This window comes from Vanessa atalanta, chromosome 1 (genome assembly GCF_905147765.1).
Source record: "Vanessa atalanta chromosome 1, ilVanAtal1.2, whole genome shotgun sequence".
Lineage (NCBI taxonomy): Eukaryota > Metazoa > Arthropoda > Insecta > Lepidoptera > Nymphalidae > Vanessa > Vanessa atalanta.
In genome coordinates, this window is record NC_061871.1 from 13,453,309 (window position 1) to 13,474,635 (window position 21,327).

The following is a 21,327-nucleotide window of genomic DNA, read 5'->3' on the forward strand; positions in this document are numbered from 1 at the left end:
TCTCGAACTTTGAATATTATTTTTTTTTATTTTTAGAAGTAAATACTCAGGCATTTGAGTCATTTAACTATGTTTATAGACATATGATTGAGTCTAAGACAGCCAGGAAATTATCATACGTGTCATTATTTCCGTCAAATTGTTAAATTAAACTAAAAGATACAACTCCAAAAAACACTATTCTTGTATAAAAAATGTTGGTGTAAGTAGGAACTTAATTTATTATATAGGCCTGACAAAGTTGATGTTTAAAAAACCGTTAAAACTTACTTACTACATAAATGAAAGAATTGCGAAAGATGTTGATCGAAATCAGTTGCTTACGGATTTCCGCAATCTGGCTTATGTCAACACAGTTTCAAGTCGCTACGATTGTGAAGAAATAGAAGCAGGCGAACACGTATTCTCATTGTTTTATAATGACCCGAGGCGATGTGCACTATTTTTATAATATATAATGTGGGAAATATAATCGTATCTACTCACACGGGGTGATGTCGTTACCGTCTACAGATTTTTTTTAATGTAATTAGTTACATGAACTAGAAACTATATCCTGGAGTATATGTTAGGTATCACTTAGTTTATAAAAACATTTCCTATAAAAAAAAAATACATTGTAATCTGTACCCTATAGTACAGATAATGCATCTACTTTTGTGTCTGAGGTCCACAGCTGAACGCGCAATTGGGTAGTCATTTCGAATATTTTAACTATCTGAGACATTTTTTTTCAACGACGTGGAATTCTCTTAGTTTCCCTCCGGGACTCGGTGGAGCATGAGACGAAGGCGATATTGCGATGAATACGTAGGTATTGTATAGACGACTATAATCTAAGCCGAATTTCGGCTACGGAAAACTAGCTAATTGCCCTGTATTTATAATCTGATAAAAAAGTCACGCCCCATGATCTCATAATAAGGATCAGATCAGGCACAGAATCAGCGTTTTACGAATGTACCAATTCCGAGCTACTATTGAGATTTTTTCCACAAAAATGGTAAATTTTGGCGGCCTTACCTTTTCGTTCGAACCCTGAACATATAAAAAGTTCTAATTATAATCTTGGAACTAGATACTCTCTTTGGGATGTTTTTAACAAAGAAGGTATACTGACTGTTGCGTTACAATATATTTACAACAATATTATGTACATTCACAGTAACATTAATCACTTTGATAAAATCAGTTATAATCATTGTATGTGCACAAGAAGTAAGGATAAGATTATAACGCTAAGTTTCCGACTCCGCAAAGTCAATAAATCCTTCTTGGGACAAGGTATCCGTTTCTATGATAAAATTTCGCAGGTATTTTTTACTTAGCCGTTTAATAAATTGAAATCATTTGTAAAAAATACATTGGTAAAGAAGGCATATTATTCAATACAAGATAATATTATAGATGACTTTGTATTTTTAAATCTTGAAAAAGAGTAAATACTGAGTTTCTCCTCGGTAGAATCTGCATTCCGAACCGGAGCTAGCTTCACTTTGTTCAATGACGATTCAAAAGTGCTTGTAAAAGCCTACTTAAATAAAGTATTTTTTGATACATCATAATTATTAGATAACCATAAAAACTAGCTACTAGAATAATGAGGTATAATCACATATTGGCATATTGGCTTAATTAATTAATTAGTTATTCGCTTTATTGGAGAGGACAATAGGAATATCAGCATCTCCATGAAAACATATTAACTCATTTAAAAATATATAAAATCGAATAAAGAGTAATATTTACCTAAACGATAACATATAAAGTATTCACTGATGTAATATTTGAATATATAAAATCGATAAATAATACATGAAATGATAGTACATATTCGTAGTTATTGATACAAATGTACATACATACGTGAAAGTAATTGATAATTTTGTAATATTTTATACATTAAGTCTAACCTTTTGCAAATAGTTCCCGGACGTTAAACTGATCGGTGTTACACAATTTACATAATGGGTTTCCCACTTCCCAGTTATACTCGTCCGAACGTTAGCTTAACACGTTATGTTTATAAATTAAAAACTTTTTAACTAATTATATTTACTCAAAGTATACATCGTGCAGTAAAAAGAATACATTTTTTTTGTATTGTGATAAGATTAATATTAAATATAAGACGTGCATGGCAACTGGCTGCATGTCCCCGATAAATTGCAAACCATGTGATCAGTGGCGATAACAGGACATTTAGGCAATAAATTTAAATCGATCGATATTTTAAATAAGTTCTGATTCCTGATTAGACCTATTACTTATTTAGAATTTATGTAAGTATGTATTTGATTAACCAGAAGTTAAGAGCAAATGATTAGTTGCATAATTAGGAGTCAAAATAGGAATTCTGAACGCTCGATGGGGTCATCTAAGTGCATTAAATTGGTAGGTATTGCATAAGTAGAACGCGGCTGACATAACGAAGACTTCGCAACTAAGCGGCCTTGGCCTCGTAGCACAGGCGGGAGTGTTCGTGTAAACATCGCATAGTGCAGCCGACCGCGCGCGTTACTAGTACCATACAACCATACTACAATTGACCGTACTTAATCAATATTATATTGTGAAAAAAATTAAAAACTTAAGTCGTTTGGATTATGAAATATTAAGAAATGTGTGTAAAAAGGAATTCCATGTAAATTGTGAAACTTTTTTAATTTGGAACAACTATTTATATAAAAATTGGGTAAGGAAGACAACGTTCATATCAATTGAAAATAATCGTTACCTTAATTACTAATTAACATATTCACATTTAATGACTTAATTACGATTTAATATCATTATTAATATTTGACTGAAACCATTGATAACATTTTCCATTTAGCTATTTATTTATATTTTATAATGATTCGTTGAAATAAATACTTGATGATAAAAATAGATATTATTTATTAGTTACTAATTAATTGCCTTTGTAAAATGTAATGTAATGTAAATTTTCTTTCGCAGATGTTGTAGATTTAAATTATAAAAAATGTATATTTCGGATATTATTAAAGAAGTAAATTGATAAACTGCATATTTTACACAAATATTACAATGTTTTCGTATATAACTAAGGCTGCAAAAGACCAACAGCCTTTCTATTTATGACCTTAACTTGTGTTGGCGCAAGATTTTTTCCTCAGTTAATATGTTACATGTACGCAATTACTTTGTAAACAATATTTTAAATTTTATAATCATTGTACTTTAATAAGTATATATTATAAAATCAAACAGTAAACGGTAGTGTTACACATAAGATATGTTGATATAAGATATATTTTATATAAAAGACATCAACGCGCTTCTCATTTTCGGTATTAGAAAATTTTTATTTATTTTATATCTCTTTTATTTGTATTGAGATGAACAAAATATATAATTAAATATTAAAAATCAAGAAATGGAAGTGCTTATAAATTTAAAATATATATTATCATGTGTCACATGTGGAAGGTTTCCACGTGATGTATTTTTCTTCAGCGAGCACAAGATAAATTATAAATATGTTGTATCCTTTATCCATCACAAAAACCCAGATTCACAAAGAAAAGTCTTTGTAAAATCGAACTGAACTGAACTCGGTTAAAACTTATCGATGCTTAGATTGCTTTTACTAAATATTATTTGGCTTACTTACTTACCTGTTTATATATTAACTGGAACTATTGCCTCATTAATAAAAGAAATTGTGATTTGTTGTTACCGCATGAATACTCTTTTATTAAATAGTTTGCTTAAAAAACGTTAAATGTAATTGGATATTTAAACTAATATCGATATTTTATTAAATGCTGTCAGGTTTATTTTAAACAGAAACATTGTACACAGAACCTGTCACCAGGAAATATTTCTCTTTAAAAGTAGGAAGGCATGTTCATAATAATGTTTATATTTACATGATTCTGGTGTAATTTTTTAACAACTTTATTTTACGTATGACTTACATTGCATCCATTTTTTAACTTAGTTCAAACCTAATGTTCATTTGATAATAAAATTATTCGGATGTAATACCTATTTTTTTCGTATAAGTGTATGGTACCAGGTGCTTCTCTATTTATAATGGATATCCAAATCTTTGATTGTACTAACTCTTGTTATCTTATACATAATAATTAGTGTCAACCTAAGATAGTAGAATATTAGTATGTCAGCGTTAGCCAGGAAAACTCTCTCTTCATAGATTTTCTCTCCAGCAGAGCTATGTAATCATCATTAATATATAATTTAACCAGCTTGAACGTTAAAACTTTTCGCATATTCAAATATTTAATATCAGTCTGAATTACACCTTGTACGGTTTTTGATTCTTACTAAAAAAATGAATATACTTTTTAATATTTTTTATAATCTGTTTATCCTCATATGTTGTAATGAATGTAAATTACTGTATGTAAGTTCGAAAAAGTAATGAAATGATTGTGTGAGATATCACATGATTAATAAGGTAGTAAATGAAGATAGTAGCGCCAATCTAAATGAGACAGGGTTATGCGAATGATGATGATGAAGTTCGATTATATTTAAAATATCAAATGGATGACAAAATTAACTCTTATATGTATTATATTTCATGTAGGCAAAAATAAATAGAAAGGTTACGATAATGTAAATGTAATGTTTCTTTAACCAGGGCACAGGTGGCACGAGGTACATTAACTTTTGTTTAAAGACAAAGGTAAAAACAAAGGGTAATTATACAGTATAGGTGAGTGCATATAATTAGTTAAACAAAATAAATGAGTAGACTTTAATATTAATAGTAAACTTTACAATTTGTCACTTCACTTGGCGTAGCAAGTTTGCGTTTTTACACAACGCAGATGGGTTTAAACCTACATGATAAGAGAAATAATTGGGATCGTCATAGCTCGTTCCAAGGCCCTGTTGAACTCGCGTTATGAGCAGTATGGAAAATTATTTTTAATATTATTTTTCTCTTTCGCGTGTCCCATTACTTCTAAAACTGTACTTAACAAATATAAAAAAATCTAAATAATTCTTAATATGTTTTTTTTTATTTGACATTATAAACAAATACATAGTTGCTTTAATGAGATGCCGTTAAACTAGACTCTATCTTTTGAAAATATATTTAGATATTAGTAAAGAAACACATTACATTCGTATTTGATTTGCTCGAGATGACTAAACGAACTCGCTCGGTCAAGTGAAGTGGCACTTTTAAACGTTTATCAGCTATTTTAATAACAGTTAGCAAATTTCCTTTACCGAAGTAGATTTTTGTTATCTTAATTGTATTTACATCTTGAAATTTTATTTTTAAATATATATTTAGTGAGAAAAACTACGAAATATATTTTGAAATACTTTGCACATGGTTCAATTATACTTTAAATTATTTGTCCAATAGTGCAAAGATTTCTCGTAGTGTACGCGATATTCAACGTAGAAGAAATTACTTCTGCGATTATACTACGGGAGGTACGGTGATTTTTTTAAATATCATGTTTCATGTTATATATTAGTGAGGTAAAATAAGAGCATTAAAATGTTCCACTACCCTCCAAATTTGAGGATTTAGTTTGGACTTATCCCAGCACACTGCTCCCGTATGGGACATGGACAACAAATACTTGTTGGTGCAGAATTTCGTTGAAATTAGACACATACAGGTTTCCTCACGATGTTTTCCTTCACGCCGAGCTTGAAATGAATTATAAACACGAATTAAGCACATGATCAATGGTGCTTGCCTAGGTTTAATCCACAATCATCGGTTAAGATGCATATGTTCTAAGCACTGGGCCATCTCTCTAATAGTACCTATCAATATCAATTATATAATAACTGAAAAATATATATATATAACAATATTACAATCTAAGAAATAAGTGCCCAGTAGTTACGAGATCTAATTTGTTATAACTTTTATCACTTGTCTCTGTAACTACCTTCACCATTCTTATTGGGACAGCAATATAAACTATTGCTTTGCTTTGGTGGTAAGATAACTATTGAGTGGGTGCTGACCCAGTATCATAGGGCCTGCATAGTTACTCTTAACATATTCTACTGCCAAATAGCAATATTTAGCATGTTATTGTAGGTGTGTCAGTGTAACTACACGCACAAGAGACATAGTCGTTTCCAAGAGTGATTGCGCGTTAATGACGTAAGGGATGCTTAACATATTTATAGTACCAATGTCTATAGGCGGTAACGACCACTTACTACCAAATGGAACTACAGGGCTACTTGTCTATCAAAGGGATTAACTATATTAAATAAAGAAATCCAAATTAATCGGAAGTGTTGATTCTTTATAACCTTAAGATTAATTTAACGAATACTGCTAAAAAAAATACAAAAGTAACCGCTTATACATTATTTTAAATATTTGTTCTTATTTAGGTTTAAAAGACTGGCTATCTTAAGAAGAAGATGACTCAATATTATACCTCCTTCACCTTAGCCACCTTTATAATCGTCGTTGCTGTCGCACCTCTTCTAGTCACTTCGCAACCAGTTAGTATACATAATCGTTACATATTATGTGAACATTTTTCTTGCTACATATTACATCCAATAGGTTGTGAGAACTCAAATATTACATCATGTTCTATTCGTATTTACCATGATAATTAAAAACAACATTATCATTATTTATAATATCATCTTTTCTTAAACGTAAATTTACTTTTACTCGAATTTGAATTAGTACCACATGTTACATATTATTTTCTAATATTTGTAGCCCTTAGCTGATGAATCTATTGGAAAAGATCGTGCCCTACGAGTATCCTTATTAAAAGCAGGAAAAAATGTTGCGACTAAACCGAAATGGGGATTCTTCGGTACAGTATTTAACCTTATTCTGGAGGTAAAGTAACGCTTTGTTCGATAAATAATATATTTCTTTGTGTGATATTAAGTTATTATATTTTTTTTTCAGCAAATTAACGACACAAAAAGCGCGTATGGACAAATATCGGAATTAGTCAGCAACCAATTTGTAGATGATAATGTGAGTGCAAATTGGTGAACCATTTCTATTTTTGTATTACTTTATATTTAATAAATGTATAAAATAAAACACGTTCTGCGAAAAAATTAAAAAATTTCAGTACTACTGCATCAGTACTTTATTTTGATTGATTTAATTGATTTTGATGAACTAAAATTGTTTTCTTAATATTTCTATTACACATAAATCGCAATACGATACAAGTTTTTTTATAGCTTTTCCTTAGGGTTATATATTTTTGCGAAGAAATTTCTGTTGTGCCTTAAATTCAAAAAGGTTGTTAACGTTTTTTCTAGAGAACCATCGTCAAATAACATTTATTTTCATACTTGTCGACATCTTTGATTTTTTTTTAATCAAATTCATAACACGCTTTTAATTTTTTTTTGAGAGGTATGTTTTAGGATACTCATAATTAACATGAGTAAGGTAAAAAGGTAAGACAAGATTAAAAGGTATTTGCCTTAGTTTTTATCAGATGTAGCTACATACGTTTGATAATATATTCACACTTTAAGTGTACCTAACACAAAAACCGTGAATATATTATTATCAAACACAGGAACATTCACTTAACATGTTATGTTTTTTTTATTCCAGGCTGTTGTGACAATGACGCCTGAGACACCAAATGGTACAACTGCAACACCGAAAATTACAAGATCGGAGTTTTTAAAAATTCTTGATCGTAATCTCAAAGGTTTAGCACGACTTCGTAATTTAGAATGGCGTGAATCGAGAAAGGTTTATTGCTTTGATTTATTAATGAACACGGACTATGCATATTAAGTTAAAATAAGCTTATATTACGTCATTCATATTCCCAACTTTGTAATTGCTTGGCAAATGCTATGCCGGTGCTGCCGGTTAAGAGGTTATTCGTACTTAAGCCAGTTCTTATGGTAGACCATCGTAAGCTAAAAAAAATCCCTTTAAAATATATATATATATATCGGATACACGAGTATAATAAATAAAATTAATATTTTTTTAGTAACATATGGTACGATTTTGAGTAATAAGTTAATTTCCTTTTCAGTTATTTTTATTGAAACTAATCAAGACATTCACATTTTTAGGATTCTTGGTCCAACGTGCAAGGATACTGGAGCGAACTTTTTGGAGGGAAAAAGACAAGAAGTGTTGGATAATGCATAGATTTTATATGCAGTGAAAAGTGTAAAACTAGATAATTAAACTTCAATGTTCTTCGAGTTCCAAATATACGTAATCGTATAACATAAACTGTCAATCAATTGTTAGGTGTGGTGACGGAAAGCAAAAAATTTGTTATTTAAATAAATTTATTTTTAAGATTATTTAAATAGAAAAAAGTGCTTAGTTTTATTAACATAGGTGTAAAAATAAGATTGCAATTTTTAAACTAAATGTCGTTGCGCGAATCTATTAATTTGTTAAGTAGGTAATTTAGAAATTAAATGTTGTAAGTATTATACCTTTAAATCGTGCCACCCAAGACTGTTAATATTCAGTCAAGAATATTTTAATATGAAATAATGTTATTAAAATTGAACCTCCATCGTCTTCTTTTTGTGTTCACCCACAACATTAAACTAGTCTGTATGTTTTTTTTATTATGACTCGAGTAAAATTACCAAAAAAATCCTATTTGCACATATATGTATATTGAGTTTGCTGAACGTGTTATCAGATTCAATAGTTATCATTTTAGCGTTAGCATTCTTGCAACATTCCATTCGGTCATGATTTGTACAGAAATTATTTTTAATTCTTTTTTATACATGTTAAGGCCTAAATATTAATAAATATTGTATGTATATACTTATGTATATACAAATAATTATCTTTCTTCAAATTATAAAAAAAAAAATCAAACTTTTTGTAACAACTACTTGGAATGGATTTCAATTAGTCCTCTCTCAGTCGCAGAAAGTTAATGGTTCATGGCCCTTTCGACAATTAAAGTTAAGCATTAATTAAATAGCAAAACAATCACTTAACATTTTACTAATTGATTTCAAATTTTTATAATGTATATGTGCCAGTCTATTGGTGTCGTAGGTGTTTCCCTCATTTAATATTTGAACTTTGCCCGCATTTTTAATGTAGGAGTGTGATAACTTAATTATTTAGATAATCTTTTTTATTATTTCCTTACATTACATTAGACATACATTAGCAGCCCGTAAATGTCCCACTGCTAGGATAAAGGCCTCCTCTCCCTTTGAGGAGAAGGTTTGGAGCATATTCCACCACGCTGCTCCAATGCGGGTTGGCGGAATACACATATGGCAGAATTTCGTTGAAATTAGACACATGCAGGTTTCCTCACGAATGTACATTTTCCTTCACCGCCGAGCACGAGATGAATTATAAACACAAATTAAGCACATGAAGTTTCAGTGGTGCCTGCCTGGGTTTGAACCCGAAATCATTGGTTAAGATGCTTATTATTTCCTCAAGAGTTATTTAAATTACAGCCTGTATTATCATAATGAGTGTCTAATATGTATGGAATTCAAAGTTAAGGAGTGGTATCTTCAACTAAGAAAATGTCTATTGTAATGTATAGAATTAGGGTATTAATTGTCACAATGGCGCTTCTGCAGGTAGACTATTACTTAAAATTAACATTTATGATTTTATAAACTGGTACATATAGCTCGTTTTGAAGGCTGCTGTCTAACTTTCTCTCTCTGATACCGTTTTACTCTATATGTCAAGATAAGTCATTATTAATATACAAAGATACATCTCCTCTAGAGACAAGTCTACTCTCCAACAAGTTTTGAGTAAAAGTTGCTTTTTTTATCATCTGTTGTCTACTATGTGCAAGCTTATTTATATTAGAATAATGTTAAAATTGAGAATGCCTGTCCTGTATCCCATCGGCCTACAGGCCTATGCACGTTACAGACCGGCAGCCATCCAGCGTGGTCAGGCCTTAGTTACGTCGTTACTATCTAGATATGGGCTAATTATAATTAATTGTATTCAATAATTATTGAATATAATTTAAAAAGGAAACGATTATTTTTTATTCGCCAAAACTCATCGAATTTAAACATTTCACTAATCTTATAACAAAAAATATTCATTTAATAGTCATTAATATAGACTTTAGAGAATTTATATCAAATTTCAAAGTTGTTTACAAATTCTACAGCTACTAGTTGTCATTAATCATAGTAAAAATAATTACATAAATCATTAACAGTGCTATTCTGTATTCAATCGAATAAAATAAAAATATTTTTTACTTGAACTTATTTTAACTTTAGGTTCATGTTCTAAATCTAGTTAATAGTCTAAAATTAATATTACAAAGACAAGAGACGAATTGTCAACAGCCAGATTTGCGGTGCAAATGATTTTTACGCCCAGTGCTACAAATATTTTGAGTTTATCCCTTAATAATATAATTATACCATTTAAATTATTTATTTTTCAAGTTATTTATTCCTTTAATTTGCAAATGATGTAATCGATAAAATAAATTGTTTTCTATTTGTATTAAATGGTAGCATTTTTCATGCCTGGCCTATTATTCTACTTGTAAAAGTAGTTTTAATAATAATATGTATGTAATGAAAAATCTAGAAGATTTTTATCACTATTTCACGTAACTCTAATTTATTTATTAATTCATAGGTACACAAACATAATACAATCTGAACATACATTAATATAACGGCTCCATTTTAAGCTAGATTACATTTTTAAGCCTGTATACACGTCTTGCTCATAACAATTATGTTAATACAGTCAGTTGCTTTTTATACAATAATCAAAAATTAGAATTAGTACACAAAATAAAATAAAAAATTGTAACATTATTAATTAAATTATCTAAATAATATTGAATAATTATCACTATTAAACAGATAACAATACAATCATCCATTTAACTTATTTGACTAAGAAAATAATAAAATTAAAACAATATAAATTTAAAGTTGTTCCGATAATTGTATCGGAACAACTTTTATTTTTATAAATATTTATCAATAGTTCATTACGTATTTACAGTCAATCATTGGATACTAGATATAATATTATGTCAACATTTTTTTAATTTTTTTTTGGTAGTCGGGACTGTATATATATATAATTAGTTACTGTGTTTTAAAAGTACAGCATCTAATAAGGAATTTATGAGATATCCATTAGACTTTACAATCCTTTCCTTACATTTTCCAAGCGATAAGTACATATAACGTGGTTATTTTATACTCTTTGGCGGCAAGTGGCAACACTGATCGTACTGCTCATCAGTTCATGGCTTCTTTCTACGTTATTCCGCCCTCCATTTTGAGAGTATATTTTTTGCTGCTACAGGATTAACGTGCTAGTTATAAAATAGTGATAGCAAAAATAAACTAATTCTTGAAATTATTATAGTAAGTATAAAGCATTATTTTTAAAATTGAATTATTTTGTCTACTCGAAAGAATTCAATTTAGAGAGTAGCCATATTGGCAATTAAAATAGCCGGGTATCTTGCCAAAGCAATGCTTCTCTCTACTTTAGGAGTTAAATAGTTAGTATTAAAAAATATGTTTTATCATATACGTAAATAAAATTGTAAATATGCTATGAATGTCAAAATATAGGTTTTATTATATTGATATTCGAGAAGTTATAAATTGTATGGTTTTTAATATTATTATTATTTTCCAACAATGAGCTTATTAAATTAAAATATTTATTTGTATTTAATATGTAAATAAATTGTATTATGGCATAGATGTCATCTCGTGGCCGAGGATACGGCGGAAGAGGAAACTACACCGGCCGGGGTAGCAGTTACAGAGGTTCTTATCGTGGAAGTAACAGCCGTGGCAATTATGATGGCGGTCGTGGTGGTCGGGGCGGAGGATATTCCTCTTATAACAATGACTCCCGTTATAACAGCAGCAGCACGAACAGATATGCGTCAAGTCGTGACAGAATAGATGACTCTTATAAAAAACCATATCGATCGGTGAGTTTAGTTTCTATTTATGTCAAATTATATCTGGCAAGGTTATCCTATTTTAACAAGCAGTCAAATATCGCGAAGAGCCACACCAAAACTGCAATTACATAATGTGTAGAGTTAAATGATATTTTTTCATACATGACCTTCTTGTCTTTATGGAATATTAGGCTCATGGAAGTAAATATTACAGGCTGCTCCAAAAACTTAGTTCTAAATAAAAGCATAACTAGATAACTAATAATTGATGGTCTGCTTATTTATTACATCAATGAGAAAATAAATCCATAAATTTAATAATAAGTATTTATTATTAAATTTATGGATCACAAATAGTAAACAACTATTCATACACTGCATAACTAGGAACATAAAAAAACAGTTTAGTTTAATTTGTTCTGGTATGAAAAAAATTAAATTAGACATAATCAACAATTTCAGGTATTACATAAATTAGGTTTGTTCATAATAAAACCTAAAACATATATATATATATAGGATATGCTCCAAAAAATGTTACATTAATGTTAAGTAATATGTATTTGGATATTAATTGTTACTAAAACAAAAAATGCATGAAATATGAAAATATATTGACCTTTCAGGAAAGTTCTGCTAGTTATTCAAATCGTGACTATGGTGGTAGATCAGGCTCCCCAGATCGCAAAAGGATGAGGATGGAGGTTAGTCTAAATATTTTAGCTGGAAAAACAAAATCCTTTTTACAATGGGAAGTATAATGACTGAATTATGACAGTAGCAATTATAAACTGCCGCATTGCATATGCATTGATCCATTCATTTAGAAAAATAATTTAAAAAAAACACAAAGATGTTACAACAGTCTGCAGCATTGCATGATTCATTTCAGATATATGATATTGTTGCATGATTTATCCCAAGAATAGTGCAACAACTATAAAATATTTAAAGTTTATTAGAAATTCATTGTAGATGTTGAAAATAGAGCTGAATATAAACAGCGATAATAGATGTGTTAAAAATAAAATCATTTGGAGAGAGAAATTTGAGTAAATAAAAAATTTAATTGGTTATTGAATCACTACTCACAAAGTACGAAGTCTATAGACATGTTAATAAAAAAAATAGAAAACAAAACATCTATAAATCAATACAAAACAAACAAGACTATAGATGGGTGTAGTCATAAATATTAGATAAGTAATGAAACAGCTATGTTATGGAGGTGAATGTGCTAATCAATATATTAACGATACAGACCAATCCACCAGTAATTGGTATATTTTGAATTGTAAAGTGTAGGACTACTGCTTGAGGCTATAACAAGTGAAGACTTGTACCACAAATATAAACTGATTAAATTAAGAGACAATGATGTAAACAGGTAAAGATGAGTAAAGATCGTTTCGAATTAAATACCCATCTAGAAGAAAGCAAAAATGTTTTAATACTCGTTTTCTATTAAATTGTTAAGAGGCTAGAAAAGTTCCAAAAAGAGTTATGTACAGGGCTCCTCGAGCGATAGACGTAGTCACGACGGAGGGCACTATGGCGGTTCGTACGGCGGTAGACAGGAGAGTTACGGCGGCGAGAGACGGTCGTTCGCTGGCGAGGACAGAAGGCGATCGCCGGCCCGAGACAGCTATCGCAAAGCGAGCGGCATGGGCCCGCCGCGAGAACCGCCGCGGCCCACGGCGCGCCCGAGGGCGCCCCGCCGCTCCTTCCGCGGACGCACCTTGCGCTCTCGCGCTTCCTATCGAGGAGCCCCGCGATCGCGCGGCTCCTTCTCTTCTAGAAGATTCGCAGAACGATCGCTGGGATACACCCGAGCTTTCAGAAGTGTTAAGGGGCGAAGGTAAATGCGGTACAAAGTAATGCTTAAATTTTGTTTCTCTATCTCTGGAATTAATGCCCCGGGTTATCTAGATACGATAGAAAAGATTGAGTGTGAGATTATTGTTTTGACGTCGATTGCTAAAAGTCATCAGATACAACTAAATAAATTAAAGCTGTCGAAATGTTGGAGGCAATCATGTTCAAAAGAAACTAATCAGAAGAACTAATAAAATTGAAATGTCAGGGAAATTGCTTATTATTATCTAAAACCTATGAAGGGGTGAGAATCATTATTGAAACATCTATGCTACGTATAATGTTGAACATATATGTTACGCCTAAACCAGATGAACTGAATATAAATAGACTGATATAAATAGAATGATAGTAAGGAAAGAAATATTTCATGGAAATAAAACACTTAGATTTAAAATAAAAAATAACACTACTAGGAGATACTATTTACAAATTTAATGATATGTATCAGTGGCTAGAATATTCCAGGAATGGCTTCATAGGATAATAAATCTATAAATTCAATACAATTTTAGTCGTAACATATATCAACTAAACAAGTATATTCTTATTTTTCCTATGTATTGTAATGTATATAGGCTGTATTAACATTATTTTTCTTATCATGTACTAGCTCTGTAAAGTCAAAAGAAGATGAGGCATCATCAACAGAAGAAGATTGGGAAGCTGAAGAAAAAGAAGAAACTGTAGAGGAGAAAAAGGAAGTTAAATCCAAATCGCCTAAGGTAACTAAATATTAACATTTCTCATTCAATAATTATTATATTTAAAAACGACACATGTGCTCATTTAATTTGTTTATAAGGAGGAAGTTGAGGCTTCCGAGGGCGAAGGCGGTGATGGCGGTGAGGACACGGATAAAGAAGCCGATGCCGCCTCCGACGCTGCACCCTCGCAGCCGTACGTTCACCTCTCTTGCGTGCATTGCAAAGAAAAATGTGCCACATTCGCCGTAGGTTTCATAATTAGACACCAATCAGAATATATACTTTAAATTTTATCCTGAAAGGCATAACACTAAAAATATGGCTTTTGACAGGGATATGCGAAGCATTTGTTGTCGAGTAAACATCGGGCCGCCATGAGCGCAGTGGCACGACGTCACAAGGCGCAGTTGTTGCGCATGCGCGTCGCCCAACGCGGCGCACAGCGCGAGCTGGAGGCGGCGGCCGGCGCGGAGCTGGCCACGCGCACCACGTTCTGTCTCGTGTGTCGCCTCAACCACCGCACCACGCGCCACGCGCACAACCTCACCGACACACACCGTGCTATGAAGCGATTCCTCATGCCGTTCTGTCGTATATGTCGAGTCACATTCCGATCGCCCATGATATACGAACATCATATCTGTTCCATTGAACATCTAAAGGTGACTTACTTTTATATAAAAAAAAAAAACTTATTATATAATTAAAACAGTATTTTTTTTAATATGTACTTATTATATTTAGTCACACTAATTGCAAACCTTCACTCAAATATAGTTACTTATCACACACATTTAATATAATATATGGTGACCCTGTTTTTATTCACGTACTTTAAAACAAATATATCTATAGCTTATTGTTTCAATACAGAAAAAAGCTAATCAAACTGCGAGGAGGCTCAGCCCGAAAGCTGAAGGTAGCGGAGATGAGGGTATGGATGTTGATCTAGACAACTTTATGACACTCGACTCCGTAGGCGACGTAGATGGTAAGTAGCAGTTAATAACAATACATATTTATCACACCACTTTTTAAAAAGGGACAGAAGATATTTGAAATCTAAAAAAAGCATGTATGTTTGAAAATAGATAGAATGTAATCTAACCTGACATAACCTACCAATTATGACTTTATAGAAGTTGAAGATGAAGATTCGGGCGGCGAAAAAAAAGAAGAAGCATCTCCAAAAAAACCAAAAGTCGAAATCAATATTGGAAGTGAACATATCAAGAAGATGGAGGTGATTAAAATAAATATTTTTCTTTACTATTTTTTAATTTTCTATACAAACAATTTCTGAAAACTAAATTTTTCACAGTTTTGAAATAAGTTACATTTCTATGCATACATCGTATTTTAATTATTGCGTGAAGTATTTCAATTTGAATGGCAATATTTACTTGAATGTTAAAATTATAAATAAATGTGACTAGGTGTGGTGGTGCGAACTGTGCCGCGTGTACCTGCCGCGCGCGGACACGGGCAGCGCGGAGGAGGCGGAGGCGTTGCGCCGTCACTGCCGACTGCGCATCCATCTCGGCCGATACGTGCAGCACCGCGACACGCGCACACTGCGTCGACACGCCGAACGCATCCACCGACAATTGCACCAGCAAAAAGGTTATTTATTTTTCGAGTATAACTGAACTCCGCTCTATTTTGCTTCTTAAAATTGTGTTACATGGAAGAGTTGCGGTATAAAGGGGTTATCTCATTAAATTATCAATTTTAGAAGACGAAAAAGAAGCAGCGAATGATGACACCGAAAACAAAGTTAAGGTGGAGAAAACTGAACCAACTATTGAAAAGAAAAGTCAAGAAAATGGCGCAGAAGTGACAAATACATCTGGTATGATATATTTCAAATGTTTTTTAAAAAGACATCATATTTAAATTTAACCTTTCTTAATTTCTACAAATTACATTAATATGTTTACATATTCCATTCTGAATTGTTTGTTCAATAGTTCTATTGAAATTTAAAAATCACAGGTATAATATGATTTATAAATAATGATAATATTTGTCAATTTTAGGCAATGAAGATAAGCTGTGGGCTGATGTTGATAAGGACATTGGAGAGCTGCTACGGGAAGTAGACCCACAAGGCAATGAAGCCAGTGATGATGAAGAGGATCTTGGAAGGTAGTCATTTTATAAGTTAGTAAACATACTAACAATGTTTTGTCTTAGTTAGTGAGTTGACTTGGCTTCATTGTTATAAAAACAAAACTGTGGTAATTTTTAGAATAATATCAATGAGACCAAGAACATTTCCCTTGCTTCTTAATTCTCCGTTAGGGCCATTTTGTATACCCAAAGCCTATATTGATGTTAAGTGATTTGACCACACATATCAACAAATTTTTAATTTTAAAATTATCATCCTAATTAATTTTAAAGAAACATCTTATTCTATATTGCCCAATTTTATTAAATCTTATTATATTTTTTAATAAATGATTTATTTTAAGTCGACTAAAGTACTGTTTGTCGTTTTTACTTACGTAGAATATTAATTACGGCGTTTATTTAACCCAGTGCAATCGCTAAATATACTAAGATATTAAACCCGATGACTTAATCGCCTGGGTGTTACAGATTTAAATATATAATTGGGTCATTTTATTTTAAAGGAGACTGTCTCGGAGGTGCTTCAAGTTAGGGCGTTCTACTTTGCATACTTATAGTGCTAACACTGCTTAGGTACTCGAAGCACCTCCCGAACCGTCGCCTACTTGTTTATTTAGCCTAAACATAGGATTTTTGATTTCCAGGTACGATAAATTTCGTAAAAGCGACAAGAAATCTAAGGCCGGTGAAGGCGAAGACACTAATCCTAAAGCTGACGAAAATATTAATGAAAAAGTAAACGTTGAAGTTAAATCTTCTGCATAAAATACTTAAGTTGTTTTTCGCTTTATAATTCAGAGTATGATTTTTATTGACTTCAATAATTAAGGATATAATGCTAAAATAAATTTTAAGTACATACAACTGTTGTTTTTTTATGCGAACTTCTAAATATAATATAATTATGTATCGTTAATAAAGCTGAGTACAATCGGTTAAAAAAGTTAAGTAGTAGTAATATTTATTGATATATAGATTGACTTGATAACATATCGAAGAATGTAATATTTTAAACGAAAGAAACCCCGCAGAGCAGTTGATACTAATATAATTAGAAACATTTCAGTCGGAAACTCCTAAAATGCAGTTCCATGATCCATCTACATTCTAAACATATAGATGTGTATTATTAATTTAAAAATAATTAGAAATTAGCAATATATTTTTTATCAGAAATACAACGAAATAGAGAAGTGAGTTTACCAACTAAAGATTATAAGATGATTCTTATTTTTTATTCGGAATAATATACTAGGTAATAGGAATGGTATTTATTAAACGATTCGTTAAAAAGTGTCATCAGCACCATCTTAAATATTTTGCAAGCTTTTTGTGAAAAAAGATTATGTAATTTATCTTTTATACTGTAATTTATCTAATTATATTAAAACATCAAATAAGTTTTCGTTTACTTTTATTTCAAAAAGTTTGAACCGTATTTCCGTTTTAAAAATGTTATGGTTTCTTGTTAGGATAAAAGTAATCTTAGCTTTAAAAAGCCAAGATGAACAATTCAGAACTTAATGTTGTTGCAATAATGTTCGGCATTATCATAAAACACACGAAAATGATTTAAAACATTAAAATGAACTGCAAATTTTAGTATTTTGGTAGTAAAATCTGATGCATATAGCCTATTTCGAAGTAAAAATTTAGATAAACAAATATTAGATTTAAGAATTTTATGTGATTTCCTAATAACCCAGCTATATTATTCACTGCAAGAGTATATGATTAATATATATTTATTTATAATACAAAACTATAACACTTAACTACTTATATCCACTTTAATTTTACTTCCAAAATATACGATAACAGTTTCGTCGACGTTCAAAACGTAATTATTTCGCAAATCCGCAATGAATATCAAAGATTAATCAAGCAATGATACCGCGTCACTTTGCTGTTAAATGTTGTTTATTTGGCTTTTCTCCTCTTATGGTTGGAATAGATTATACATTATTTTGCTTTGCTTGAGATAAGTGTAAGCAAAAAGTAGTAATTCATGGTATAAAAATGTTATGCTAAAATTTGACATATTAATTCCTAGTTCACACAAAAAATATTTTACATATCAGGGAAAAATAAAGAAACAGATAAACTTATAGTTGTTTATTAAGTATTTCACTTCTTAGCTTTTGCTTCTTTAGCAGCTGGAGCTTTAGTAACATCATCAGGGTTTTCTGCAGCATCCTTCAGCCTCTTGGCTCTGATTCCGACAAGTTTAGCAATTGACCGAGCCTGCAATAAATTATACATATAAGTTTCTTCTTAGATTTGGTAGATTTTTGACAATCAATAAGCAAGTGTAAACACTTCTATATTGAATAAAGATTTTTGACTTTGAGACAATTTTTCTATTAACACAAATATGTTCCAACTACACAGGCAATACGAAAAATATGTTTTGTGATAGATCTGAGCAGCTTTTGAATATAGAGTAGCAATTTTTAATTTTGGTAAACACATTTGAAAATTTTATTTCCAATTATACTTTTTTTTTAAATTATAAGAAATTTTTTATGTAATTTATGTAACTAGTTTAATTCATTTAAACTGAAAAATAATATATAAGTACTAACTCAGTTTAATTGTATAAAGAAATAATTTTAAGACATAAAGTATAAAGTATTTATAAATGAAAAACGGAATAGAATTCAGAAAATATTAATTTCTAAGATACTACCAACTAAGATCACTGGCCTCTTAAATCTCAGGCAAGGAATTATTTTTCCCATTTTATACACTGTACATTCCATCTTCACCCAATATATATATATAAATAGTATATGATTACAAGTTTTTAATTTATGTAAATAAAAAAACTTTATACTAAGCTGAAGAACAAACTCAAAATGTGCATAATTTGAAGTATATCATATTTTATCATATTGAAATATATTCTTACCCCTCTGAGGTATTGGTAAGCCTTGAAGTCCTTTTCTTCTGCAGTAATAACCCGAGCAACAGACTTGGGTGCAGATTGCTGTATGGGCATTAGTGGACCACGGAGTTGTGTGGCCAATTTACGTTCCTCCTCATTAGCTTCACCCTTCAGCACCTAAATGAGTAAAAATACAACAAACAATGTAAACAAGTTTTTTTTATAAAATAATGTTTATATTTGTGATTTTACTATCGCCACATTAAATTAGGTACAAGGATTCAATAGATATCAATTAGATAATTTTCTTATACATTCAGATTAATTATCTTTTTTTAAGCAGCTTTGAATATATAATGTTTTAAAAATGTAACTTTATAAAAAGTACCTTAATGATTCTTAATTTTTTAAGTGCATAATTCGAGTTGATTACTATATTGCATACATATTAAATTAGTTCCATTATTGATGAAGAATACATTAAATAACAAAACGAATTCGTACCTTCTTGCCCTTGGGGAAGAGAATGAGACGTGCACGGTATTCTTTCAGTCTCTGGACATTGATTTGTAAGGATTCCACAGACTTATTACGTCTACGTGGGTCAATGGAAATACCAATTGTCCTTGCGAATGCGGGATTCAAACCAGACGCCTAGAATAAAAAAATATTAAAATATACTTACTGTACTGTACTATACACACTAATATTTTGTTTCTCTTTATATTAGATTTTAGTTAAAATATATATGTAGTTAATTATTTTAGAATCACTATGTGATATCCGAAAGAGGTCCGATTACAATAGTTAGACTGAGTAGTTTAGTCACTATAATTATAAACAATGTTACTACAAGTATAAAAACAGAATGAACAAACACGGACCGAATAATTGTTTAGACACCAACTTAATAAAATAATATAAAGAAATTCAATTACCCTGATTTCCCGAAGAGTAAAACCGCGCCCGGCACGGACCTTAGTGTGATAACGAACCGTGGGACAACGTACAACTGGCCTGAGAGGTCCGGCTGCTGGTCTAGGAGCAATTGCTTTTGCTTTCTTAATTCTGTTTTGCTTTCTGCGGTGCTTTCTTGCCGGTTGATTAAACCAAGTTTTTACGAATCTTTGCCAATCCTTATGGAAATGGCCATTAGGAATCATATTATTTCCCTTCCCCATGATTGCAATAACCCCACTTCACCTAAAAATATAATATATGATTAAATATTTATTTCAGCGTGGATCTAATCACTTATAAAATAAGTAATGACTTTTAGTGTTAAAAAATCAGTGGTGATAACATCACAAAAATTGGATTAAGAAAAACACTAACCACAGGGCTAAACGTACAAGTCAAAAAGAAATTCTAAACACCAGACTTGCGTCAATGTCAAAACTAAAACTGCCACAGACTACATACGTATAGCCATTAGTCACTATGTTTTATCTGCTTTATGGTAATTTGTGTTTGTTATTTGGGCATTGTTACACCTAAAATTACGTGTTTGTACATTCTGTTTTTATACTTGTAGTAAGATTGTTTATAATTATAGTGACTAAGCTGCTCAGTCTAACTATTGTAATCGGACCTCTTTTGGATATCGTAATGACATAGTTATTCCAAAATAATTAACTACATTTATATATTTTAACTACAATCTAATATAGTAAAATATCAATAGACAAACAAATGTGAATAATAAAAATGTTTTGACTAATCTTTAATAAACTAGAAATGGAGACAAATCATCTATTTACTTAAAAAAAGGTCCATCTTAAGAATAAATATTTTA

General features: G+C 30.8%; 3 protein-coding genes across 7 annotated transcripts; 2 read left to right on the plus strand and 1 right to left on the minus strand.

Annotated features, from left to right (window-relative positions):
- The first annotated feature begins 2,489 nt into the window (after positions 1-2,489).
- Positions 2,490-9,176, plus strand: LOC125065491. Of its 3 annotated transcripts, XM_047673137.1 has the most exons (8): positions 2,490-2,695; positions 4,634-4,708; positions 5,375-5,445; positions 6,376-6,489; positions 6,719-6,844; positions 6,917-6,988; positions 7,589-7,732; positions 8,068-9,176. In XM_047673137.1, the coding sequence occupies exons 4-8, from the start codon at positions 6,406-6,408 to the stop codon at positions 8,137-8,139; spliced, it is 498 nt and encodes a 165-aa protein (XP_047529093.1). In that variant the 5' UTR covers positions 2,490-2,695; positions 4,634-4,708; positions 5,375-5,445; positions 6,376-6,405; the 3' UTR covers positions 8,140-9,176. The 3 variants fall into 3 exon arrangements, with proteins under 3 accessions (XP_047529093.1, XP_047529084.1, XP_047529103.1); XM_047673128.1 differs by lacking the exon at positions 5,375-5,445; XM_047673147.1 differs by lacking the exons at positions 4,634-4,708; positions 5,375-5,445.
- A 2,055-nt stretch (positions 9,177-11,231) lies between these two features.
- LOC125064603 (zinc finger protein on ecdysone puffs) lies at positions 11,232-17,506 on the plus strand. Of its 3 annotated transcripts, none has more exons than XM_047671741.1 (13): positions 11,232-11,370; positions 11,718-11,954; positions 12,554-12,631; positions 13,427-13,785; positions 14,416-14,527; positions 14,608-14,754; positions 14,842-15,171; positions 15,383-15,500; positions 15,649-15,752; positions 15,946-16,132; positions 16,245-16,361; positions 16,549-16,657; positions 17,290-17,506. In XM_047671741.1, the coding sequence occupies exons 2-13, from the start codon at positions 11,718-11,720 to the stop codon at positions 17,408-17,410; spliced, it is 2,019 nt and encodes a 672-aa protein (XP_047527697.1). In that variant the 5' UTR covers positions 11,232-11,370; the 3' UTR covers positions 17,411-17,506. The 3 variants fall into 3 exon arrangements, with proteins under 3 accessions (XP_047527697.1, XP_047527705.1, XP_047527713.1); XM_047671749.1 differs by having other exon boundaries at positions 14,611-14,754; XM_047671757.1 differs by having other exon boundaries at positions 13,439-13,785.
- A 1,239-nt stretch (positions 17,507-18,745) lies between these two features.
- On the minus strand, positions 18,746-20,966 carry LOC125071007 (60S ribosomal protein L13). Its single transcript, XM_047681093.1, has 5 exons — positions 20,868-20,966; positions 20,471-20,735; positions 20,037-20,186; positions 19,557-19,709; positions 18,746-18,889 (listed from the first exon to the last, which is right to left on the minus strand). Exons 2-5 carry the CDS (start codon positions 20,711-20,713, stop codon positions 18,773-18,775), a joined length of 663 nt encoding a protein of 220 aa, XP_047537049.1. The 5' UTR covers positions 20,714-20,735; positions 20,868-20,966; the 3' UTR covers positions 18,746-18,772.
- Between the last annotated feature and the right edge of the window lie 361 nt (positions 20,967-21,327).